This window comes from Thamnophis sirtalis, unplaced genomic scaffold (genome assembly GCF_051295495.1).
Source record: "Thamnophis sirtalis isolate CommonGarterSnake01/CBP01778 unplaced genomic scaffold, rThaSir2_p1.2 scaffold_5, whole genome shotgun sequence".
NCBI classification, from domain to species: Eukaryota; Metazoa; Chordata; class Lepidosauria; order Squamata; family Natricidae; genus Thamnophis; species Thamnophis sirtalis.
The window spans coordinates 88048305-88059621 of NW_028261385.1; the positions used below are offsets into that span (position 1 = coordinate 88048305).

The 11317-nt window shown below is 39.8% G+C and overlaps 1 protein-coding gene across 1 annotated transcript; it reads left to right on the forward strand.

The window, feature by feature from the left end:
- Positions 1–518: 518 nt before the first annotated feature.
- LOC148045458 (uncharacterized) lies at positions 519–1486 on the forward strand. The gene has a single exon (XM_087717014.1). It carries the CDS (start codon positions 519–521, stop codon positions 1347–1349), a length of 831 nt encoding a protein of 276 aa, XP_087573140.1. The 3' UTR covers positions 1350–1486.
- Positions 1487–11317: the final 9831 nt, after the last annotated feature.

The following is an 11317-nucleotide window of genomic DNA, read 5'->3' on the forward strand; positions in this document are numbered from 1 at the left end:
CTGAATCTTTCCCTTAGCACCAGGATAGGGCAGGGGTGAAATTCAGCAGGTTCTGACAGGTTCTGGAGAACCGGTAGCAGAAATTTTGAGTAGTTTGGAGAACTGGCAAATACCATCTCTGGCTGGCCCAAGAGTAGGGAGAGAATGGAGATTTTGCAGTATCCTTCCCCTGCCATGCCCACCAAGCCACACCCACAGAACCAGTAGTAAAAAAAATTGAATTTCACCACTTGGATAGAGTGAAATCAGGGCCAGAAGATACTGGTTTGGCTCCATCAAAGGAGATGGGTCGTGGCACTAAGTTTCTGTTTTTATTCCTTCTTTGTTTGCTTTTTAAAAAATGATATTTGGTTTTATGTATTTGTGAGATGCCCAGAGTTGGGTTTTTAAATGAGCACCCATAGAATTCAAATATAAATAAATAACCTTTGTAAAGTAGGAAATAAGACTGACCTCATTTAAAGCCATTCCATATATTTATTTGTGTTTATTTATCATATTTCTATACTCATATGATTATGGATGCTCAATTGTCTCTTTTCTCTTTTATTGATCCAGTATCACTAAACGAGGAGGTCCCTGGGAACATTGCTACAAAGGACTTGTATCAAACAACCAAGTCGCCTGATACGTCTCTAAATTGCATCTGCCCTCTCTGTTCCAGAGCTTTTGGCACTATGCTGCATGTAAGTCCCTGTTTGCACAGCTTCTGCTTTTCTTGTATACAGGACTTGTTGGAAACCAAGGCAAAATGTCCTTCATGCAGGCAGCCTTTCCATTCGGTTTCTCATCCTACAAATGTTCCTCTGAAAGAGCACCCATCCACAAAGCACCACAAAGCAAAACTCTCCTCTTTTTCACCATCCAGAAAGAACCCCCCAAAATTTGGCCTCTTGCATTCCAAAAAGAACTTGGACAACTGTTCATCTTTACCTTCTAAAAGTCAATATGAAGATCCCATCACTTTGTCTTGTAAAGAATATTCTCCCTCCCTTCATTTAAAGAGACCCTGTAAAGTGTCTCCTTTTGGATTGCCTTCAAAAGACAATCTACCCACTTGTGAAGTCACAAATTTTCAACCCCAGCATGAATGTCACCATATGAGGGTTTTAGGAAAGAAGCCAGATCACGTGTCCATACAGATAGAAGAACCTGAGCCTGCATTCAGATCTACTGAAAACTCCCTGAAATTTGGTAACAATGATCTGGAGAATTTGTGCTCTAGAATAGCAACTTCCAGTTTGTCTACATCAAACTTTCTAGAAGACATATTTATGCTTATTTCTTCTGGGGCAATGATATTCATATGTCTTTATATCTATTTAAAATTAGTTCTTTTACATAAATAATAAAAATCAGATTTGTTTGTGAAAACACTAGGCTCTGGTTGATAGAAAGAATACTTCCTGAGTCATCACATTCTGATATAACATGTGATATCAATGCTTTGATATTCTTTTTTTAAAAGATGTGTTACACACAATGACAAATATACACATGGCCAGAGGTGGGCTTCAAAAATTTCAGCAATGGGTTCTCTGCCTGGTTGCTGGATGGGCGTGGGCATGGTGGCCATGGCCTAGTTGGCCTCCTGCACCATGATGGGGGTGGGTGGGTTTCTCTTTCCCCAGGCTCCAGAGGTTTTTCTTGAGCCTCTGGGAGGGCAAAAACCCTCAGGCTCCAGAGGCTCTCCGGAGGCCAGAAATGGGCCCGTTTGCCTTCTGGAACTTCTGGGAGGCCCATTTTTCCCGGGGTGCACGCACACACACACACACATAACTAAAGGGGAAACTTCTTCTGTATCAAGTTCCCACCAAATGTAAATAAAGTTATTGTTTTCAAACCTAGTTTAAACTCAAACTGAAAATGATCCAAATAAACAATTTAATTGAACCTTTGTGCCAAAGTCCAATTTTTTCAGTTTGTGGGCCATCTGAATAGATATGAATAGACCTGAACTCACACATAAATACAAACAGGTATTTCATGTAAAAAAAAAAGAATTACTAAGATCTTAAAGATCTAGTATAAAACCAAAGAAGTTATAGTTAAGTATTTGATATGTTTTCCATTTTGTCTCTACATGTCCACTTAACAAAACTGGGTCTGTGAAAGGAAGGAAGATGTGTGAATAAGATCACAAAGTTTTGTGAAAGAACAGGAAAAAAACAGGTTCAGAGAAGGGGTTAAATCTTTAACACTGACAAGCCCTGCATCGGCCAGCAAGAGAGATTTAAGGTCACTACATTTGTCCAAAGAACTCAGCTGATAGCGAACAATCTGTCAACTTTCAAAGATGCTGGACATTCTTTTGCTTGGGCTGAAATGTCATATGTTTAAGACTGCAATTCTATGCATTTCTCACTGAACTCAGTGGGACGTCTTGACCCTAAGGTGCACTGCATAGCATTAGATTCCTAAGAAGCAAAACAGCTGCTACCCTTTGTTCTTTTAAAAAAAAATGATTTCCATTCAAGGTGAGTGTTTTAAGTTTTCCCTGTTACACAATTGTACACAAGATCATTAAGTCATAAGCAATGATCACTCAGCACTGGGTAAGTATATGTACCAGATCTATGGGGAAGAAAGGAAATTAAAGAACAGCTTACTTCAATGTGTTTTAGTTTCCTTACCTAAAAATATCTGTAGCTTCTACCCGTTGCAGCTGTCAGAAGCCTGAGATGGTCATCTTGCTACATATTCTTCAGCTGTTCATGTCAAACAGCCAACAAATCATTGGGCTCAATATACATTAGTTTCATTCTAGGATGGATAAAGTTATCATGATGAGTCTGGTGATATTACAAAATGCTAGACTAAAGAAGTTGGAGAACATCTTTTATCAGTCTCCATAACTTTGTTAATTAAATTCAATCAAATGTATGTGAGGTTTCATAATTTGATTGAAATGTCAGTGGGAAAACAACTGGGACTGTTTGTTTTTAAAGTGTAATTATTATTTTTCTGTAATAATTTTGACTCCTCTTCCATATGCATCTCATTCAAGTGAGAAAACATGTGAACTTGTTTCTTCTCCCATTAGAAAACAGGAAAATGATTTCACATTTAATTAGCATATGGCAAAATGTAAAAAAAAAACCACTTCACAATTATATTCTCAATGAGGAACATGAAACTATTTACTCTGTTTACATATTCAAAGGTAGACTATTTATATAGTCAATATATGATTGAGTTGCATAGCAAAAGTCTCTGGGATTCCCTCATATGCATTCAGAGGGCAGGTTTTCACAATATGCCGTACTGTCTGTTTTGGAGCACCACAGCTACATTTCAAAAAGGAGAGCTTTCTCCATTTATGGAGGAGACTAGATATGTTGAGGCCTAATCCTATTGAGGATTGGCCAGGTCTTGATTGGATCCTTTTGGTTCAGCTGTAAAGCAAGGAACGTTTTGACACTCTGGAAGAGCAATAGAGGACCATTCTTGCATCCAGGTCTGAAGCAGACTGAAGTTGTTATCCAGCAAGCTCTCCTAATAAGTGGAAGTCTGGAGTGAAGCCTATTTGTTGGGTCAGTAAAATCTGCTTTGATCAGCAGGTTTCACATTCATTCATCAACACAGATCCAAACCATCTTCCCTAATGGCAATTTGACAAGGGAATGGGGAACTCAACCTCCTAAATCTAGAAGGTTTATTTGCTAGTTTTTCCTACTTTAACCTTCAATATAAAGTAGGACTTAGGTCCAGACGTGTTATTTAGTTGGTTTGGACTGGTTCAAGTGAACCAGTAGCGCTGACAATCAGTTGTCCCCATCCACCCGCCCTCGCCCTATCCTGTCCTTTATTTCCTGTTTTCCACCTCATCTGCATTGCACGGCAAAGCTGATTCCCACCCCCTTGCTGTTCTACCTATCATCCTGACTTGTAAGATAAGCAGCTGAGCTTCTAAATCCTCCATTTTCAGCACTGTGTGCATGTGCTTTAGGCGTGCATGCATGCACGAAGCGCACGCTCACAGTGGTGTTATCCCACCACTGCTTAGGTCACAATAGAAGCAGCAAACTCATGCCCAGTTTCTTCCTGTGATAAAGCCAACAGAATCCTGCCTTCATAATCACAAAATTCTTTATTCCCAATGAAAATGGCAGAAAAAAGAAAGAAGGAAGGAAAGAAGAAGAAAGGAAGGAAGGAAGGAAGGAAGAAAGAAGGAAGAAAGAAAGAAAGAAAGAAAGAAAGAAAGAAAGAAAGAAAGAAAGAAAGAAAGAAAGAAAGAAAAAGAAAGAAAAAGAAACATTATAAATACATATTTCCCTATCACAATTCCCTAGATGAACTACTGGTTACATTTAGCTCAAGGTTTTAGAGTGGATTCTGAATTATAGGCTGTACTCTCAACATGGTTTTAGGATTAGGCTTGACTGGGAATGAATTTGACAAGTGAAAGTCACTCCCATTATTGTAATAAATTGATCTGCTGATGAGTTTTGGATTAGCTGTGGCAGCCATACCCTGCAGGATTATCTCTTGGTATATAAATTCCAAGGGATTCCTAAATGCATTGCAGTTTTCGGGAGATGGATAGTGCTTCTGTTGAAATTCCAGTTTCACTCTGCAATGGCAAGATGAGAAGGGTCATTAACATTGCTTCTGCTGATCTCCCTGTGTTTACAGGGAGCCCAGAAAGTTCTCGAGTTCTGTGAAGAAATCTGGACAATGATGTAGGCTGATAGGCATAGTGAGTGCGATTGGACGCAAATAATACATACCTACAACTACTATATGTTGTTCAGTCAGCCAAACAAAATCATTTCTTTGTCATTATCACATCTCTAGTGAACCAGCCAGCACATTTTTCCTTATAGATCTTTTTTGTAAAAGATAATAATAACTGCTTCAAAAGTTACATTAACTTCTTCAATGAACTGATTCCTTAAAATAGAGATATCTTTCTTCATATTCACACAGAAGCCAGAAAAATGTACGGTGAGGTTTATGGCTGGTGAGGCAAAAAGAAAGAAAGCGGCTTTTGCCCGCCCCGCCGCTATGTTGGAGTCGGACATAGCGGCAGGGAGGGCAAAAGCCGCTTTCTTTCTTTTGCGGAAAAAGAAAGAAAGTGCCAGCCCGCCAGCAGAGGCAGGTAAAAGACCCGCCTCTGCTGGCAGGCTGCCCTGACACAGAGAAAGAAAGCTGGCGGGCTGCCCCCCCCGCCTCTCCTACCCCCTTCCTTCTCTTCTCAAACAAACTCTCTCTCAAATTGAGAGTTTGCTTGAGTGAAGAAACACACACACACACAAATTACTTACAATTACTTACAAATTACATTAATTTTGAATTCCTCCCCCTCCCTCCGACCAAATACCTTTTCCAGCTGTTTCACAATCACAGAGGATTTCAACTCTGCTCTTGCCTGCCATCATGAAAATGTAAAAATATAAAAGGAAAAAGGCAAGAGCTGCTAAGATCAGGCTGGGCTAGCTGCTGCCAGAGTCCCCAAGGGATGACTCTGCTTAACTGTTTAAAAAAGCCTCTAAAAAATGCCCTCTACAGGAGGAGGCAAGAGAACCACGTGCCTCATCTACATAAGGAATTTTTCGGCTTTTAACCCTTGCTTAATTCTGCTCGAGTGATCATAAAGTCAGACTAGATGAGGCGCGTGGTTTTCCCGCCTCCTCCTGTAGAGGGCACTTTTAAGAGGTTTTTTAACAGTTAAGCACTAAGCAGAGTCATCCACTGTGACTCTGGCAGCAACTAGCTCAGCCTTTTTCCTTTTACATATTTTTTTCTTTTCATGATGACACTGGTGAGGCTCTGCCTCCCCTGCCTCCCCTGACTGCACATCACTGATATATATATATTTTACTGGAAAAAACCCGAATACAACAAGACCAGCATACAAATTTGTTCCCTCCCCCCACACCCTTCTTACATATACTAGCTGAACACAGAAAAATGTTGAACTGAAAACCTTCATTTGTCCCATGCATTTGTACTTTGTTGAACAAGATAAATTTTGCTGGTTCCTGTAGCCACCTACAGTGTAGATCGGGGAGAATTCCCCATATTGGCTGGGGAATTCTGGGAGTTGATGTCCACAAGTCTTAAAGTTGCCAAGGTTGAACACCGCTGATATGGATGGTAGTTTTGTGGTTATAGATGTGCTTTCAGATACAGCCATATACATATGTAAGAAGACTCAGCAGTTCCCAAGAATCATTGAGAAGAATGGGGGAAATCATCTTCTCCTTCCCATCATCGATCTTCTATGGTAACTGGGGATGAAGTTGATCTGCTCTGTCTAATGCACATCTGTCTCCTCTCATTGTGTCTCAGGGAATCATGGTTGAAAGACATGGCTGACCTGTTAATCTTCATGAGTTCCGATACTTTCTTTTCACAACATGAATCTGCAGTTATGATGCTCAGCATGATTAATTGCAGACAACATTCACAGGATCCTTTTCAATAAGTGATAGTTGGATCTTTCTGATTGGGTCCTTGTTGTTTCTTGGAACAAACCAGGGGAACCTTTTGGCTTGCACTGCTTGCTTGCTTGCTTGCTTATTCTGTCACAGTCCTTTTGATATGGCAATTGTGTATACCTGTAGAAGTCAGTTCAACAGAACAACTACACAAATGTTCTTAACACAGAGGAAGACAATCTTGGTCTCATTGTTGGCCCTCCTATGTAGTATTACAGCCATACACTGATGCCATCTTGCAGAGAGATTTAAGAAATGTGAGGTGCTGAGATCGAATCCTTGGACTGGTGAGGCAGAAAAACTCTGCCCCCAGCTTCATTTTACAGATCTCATCCTTCACTTCTTGCCTTCTTCCAACTTTTTAGATGGTCAGACAATTTACCTCACCTCAACTTCAAGAAGGAAATGGCCAACTGGATTATTCGGGAGTTAGTTATTTCATGTTTAAAAAAAGGAGCAGCCAGATATTCAAGGAGAGAACTCGCTTAGGAATGTTCCTGTGCTCCTGAGTAATCAAATTGTTTTCAGGAATGGTGAACAATACAGCCTCAACACTAATAGAAGACATACAGAGGTGGGCTTCACATAATTTAACAACCAGTTCACCTAGTGCAGAACTGAAAATGTGACTGTGCGGGGCTTCAAACACATGCTGATTTCATGCACACCTTCTCAGGCAGCTGCGGTGAGTAGAGTGGGCTAGGTGTGGAAATCAGCTGGGCTGTGTGGGCAGGGCGAACAAACCAGAGAATAAGATATATAGGATGGGATAGCGCCAAGAAGTGGAGGGGCAGCCGGTAGTTGGAACTACCGGTTTGCTTGAACCGGTCCGAACCGGCAGCAGCACACCTCTGAAGACATACAATCAAATGGTAACCAACTAATTTTTACAGAAAATAGGAGAAATCCTCAGAGAAAGGACCCTATTTCAGCATTATGTTAAGTATTTGATTTAGTCCATCTTTCTTATAGGAGCTAATACATAGCACTGCCTCCTAATTTTCCCCACTCTGACAACTCTGCTTAATATACTATTGCAAAAAGAGCGTCTGGCCCAAGTCATGCAGAAAATTTCCATGGCTGAGGGTGGACTTTAAATCTGGATTTCCTAGTTTTAATCCAACACCACTATGCTCAATTGCTCTCAGTTCCCATTAATCTCTTTATGCCTTCAATTGATACTCCCAAAACGGGGATCAGGTCATTTTGACACTCTAATGTTAAATCTGTCTGGTAGAATACCTCACTGGTGTTTGGAAAATTTGTCAAAATGGACAGGAGAAGTTACCCTGCTTTCCTAAATAGCAGATCAGTATTTTAAGGTCCCAGATACCTAGACCTGGTATGCTATTACAAATGCAAGTGCTTTGTTTATTTCCTCATTTTAAGGCGTGCCTTGGTTCCTCTGACTTTTCTTAAACTTCTCCAAGTTTAGAAAATAGAATATAACACTAATTTCCCCACTCATCCCACTGAGATAATCAGTATGTTCAGCCAAGGATTTTTTCCCTCCCCTAAACTAAGAGAAATAGCAACTGTGGTTGGCCCTGGCTTAGCCTTACGGCCTATAGCACTTTTCCTGCATGAGGCCAAGGTTTTAGATTATTTTTAAGCAAATCACAAATATCCAGTGTGGATTAGTTACTGAGCCAGGAGAGATTAATCAACAGCATTTCCTTAATCATTTAAGTATAGGCCAACAGCTCCCACAGAGCCGATTCCTGCATTACTTTAGGAAACTCTGTATGGAGACTTTTCTGACTTTTAGGCACCTGAATCTGTAGTGCAAGCTTTTCCCAAACTTATTTCCTTCCATGTGCATACACTATTTTTATCTTTAGAGATTTAGGCAAGTATTGTGATATTGTGACGTTATGAAATAAAATACTGACTTTTATTTTATAAATAAAATAATGAATACCCACCCATCCTCAAATCAATGTATGGACGTGTCGATAGCAAGAATGCTTTGCATCAATATAAACATAGGGAGAGGTATAGCAAATAATGCTGGAAAAAGCTAGATTTATCTCTATTTCCCCGGGCCCCAATTTCTTTGTCTGAGCAAATTTTTGAACTCTGCCTAAAATTTCTTGCCTAAGGGGGTACCATGATGGGTATATACATATATATTATCTTTATGTCTTATAAGATAGAACTTGTAGCAATCCAAAATCATTGATTAAGTTGTACATATGATGTGTGTGTCCGTGTGAAATACAAAGAGACAAGCTTTGATTATATGCTGACCAGTATTCTGACTTTTCTGACCTCACCCCCAGCATACTGTATACATAACTGTATGCTGTTCTGTAACCTAATGAAAAATTATGTTCTATTTATCCATTTTAATGCCCATAATTGTGACATATGGATGGACATTACTCCCAAATGTATACACAGGTAGTCCTCGACCTATGACTATTTGTTTAATGACTGTTTGAAGTTCTGAAGGCTTCAGAAAAAGTGACTTTTGATCCATCCTCAAAGTTATGACCATCAGGTCACCTGAACGCAATGGCTTGCATTTGCAACAATTACAGCATCTTGCAGTCACATGATTGCAATTTGCCACCTTCCCAGCCATTTTCCTACAAGCAAAGTCAATTGTGGAAGCTGGGTTCTGTTAATGATGTCATGATTCATTTAATGACCACAGTAAAATGATTATAAAATCAAATCATTCACATGATGACTTATGACCACATTGCTTAGCAACCAAAATTCCAGTTCCAATTGTGGTTGTAAGTTGAGGGCTATATGTATTTAGTTCAATAGCACGCTAGCTACCAAATTTACATCCAAGGTTTCAGGTCTGTAGTTATATTATATCAATCGGTCATTAACTTTAGAATTGCGCTAATAAAACATTTAAAGTTGTTTTAGTTATCTGTGCAGGTTATCAGCAACCCTCAAATGAATATATAAAGGGAAAATATTCAAAGCACATATTTTCCCCATCTACACACAAGATGAACATAGAACTTATTCTTCTCATGCCTTCAGTTCTCTCAGCATCCCAGTTTTCTAACCTTTTAATTACCAGGATATCCATCCAACTCAGAGGAAATTGTTTATATGAATTATTTATTTAATTTACATGCCAGCCATCTCATTATCATCTCATCTGGGCAGCTGACTGTCGTAAACAGTGACATAAAACAATTAAAACATCAAAAGATTAAAACAGTAGGCAGCAAAACATTAAATTAACAAAACAGCAAATAAAAGAACCAATTTGTATTTGGGGTGGAGATGAGAACTTCTACTAGTCTACTAGCCAAATAAAATGCCCCATTGAGGCCATAAACTAGTTGGCAGATCCAGGTCTTCAGACCCTTTTTGAAGAGCAAGAGGGATGGCCGGGGGGGGGGGGGGAGGGATTTTACCTCAAGGGGCAAGGTGTTCAAAAGGTCAGGAGTATGCCCCTTCTACCAGACTGAGTAGAGCAGGCCAATCCCATCAAGATGAAACAGTTTCTCAGGTAACCTGGACTCGTGCCATAAAGGGCATTAAAGGTTATGACCAATACTTTAAATTAGATCTGGAAGCAAAGCGGCAACCAATACTGTTTGTGCAGCAATAATGTAAGGTGTGCCACCCTGGGGGACCTAAAACTGTTCACACTGCTGCATTTTGTGCGAGCTAAAGCTTCTAAATACTCTCTCACAGACATTTTTTTGTCAATATTACATCCCAAAGCAAATGGATTTCTCAGTGGTTTCTGATAATTTAAGGAATATTTGGTGCAGTCTGCTAAATTTGTGATATTTGGGTGATGAGAAAAGTCTGTCCTACTTAAATTTTTCAGAGAATCATAAGGCTGGAAAGGACCTTAAAGGTCTTCTAGTCCAACCCACCGTCCAAGGTAGGAGTCCTTATACTTTAATTGTTTGTCTTATATTTTCTTGAAAACCTCAAGCAATGGAGCACCTACAACTCCGGGAGACACTTACTGTCGGTTCTCACTGTCAGGAAATTCCTCCTTATTTCCAGATTGGATCTCTCCTTTGATGAACTTCCACCCATTGCTTCTTGCCTTGCCTCAGGTACTATGGAGAATCAATCAACATTCTCTTCCCTGTGGCAGTCCTTCAAATATTGGAAGATTGCTATCAGGCTCAATCTGTGAGGATTGATTGTCTGACCATTTTCTTATGTACAGGAATTGTCCAAAAAAGCCAATTGTTGATCCTTTGAGGGTGCTTTGAATTTGCAAACATTTAATCACTTCCAGGCATGTAGCATCCTAGTGTCCATAAATGTCAAAATAGATAAATCCTGGTGGCTTTTAAAGTTCAGGAAGTGGAGAATGTAAAGGCTGATTGCCTGGCAGCATCTTGGTTGTCTGCTTGCTCCCCTGAGATCCATTTCCATCTTTACATCCATTGTTTATGGAACAACATAAATCATGGTTGTTTCTTCTCAAAGAGACGTTGTTTGTAACAGTCGCCCTTAGACTAACCATTTCAGAAGAAATAAATGCATGTGCTTGCTTGCTCTTTCCTTTTTTTAATTTCATAACAAATAATGCCATCTGTAGTCATTTGAAGGGCAGATGTCTAGAAAGCAGCCTGTGTTCTGTGAAAATTGAGTTGCCCAAAGGCACTTGCCAAACAATAATTTACAGTCTGTCTGAACTTTGCAGAAACAGGTAAACTACAGTGCACAGGGTATACAGCTGAAACGGAGTCTTAAAAGAGATAACTTAGCAACCAACCTATTTCTGATGGTGCTAAAGAAAAGGGTTATTTCTTAGATCTGTCTCAAGAGATTTGGAATGAATCTGCTCATTAGACAAGTGTCTGGCTTTCTGACAAAATCTTAGCAGAAACTTTCAGACAATTCAGTGAGGCTATTAGAGTTCAATCCCG

Excerpts from the sequence above, each read along its gene's own strand:
- LOC148045458 (XM_087717014.1), top strand. The coding sequence starts at position 519 with ATGGATGCTCAATTGTCTCTTTTCTCTTTTATTGATCCAGTATCACTA.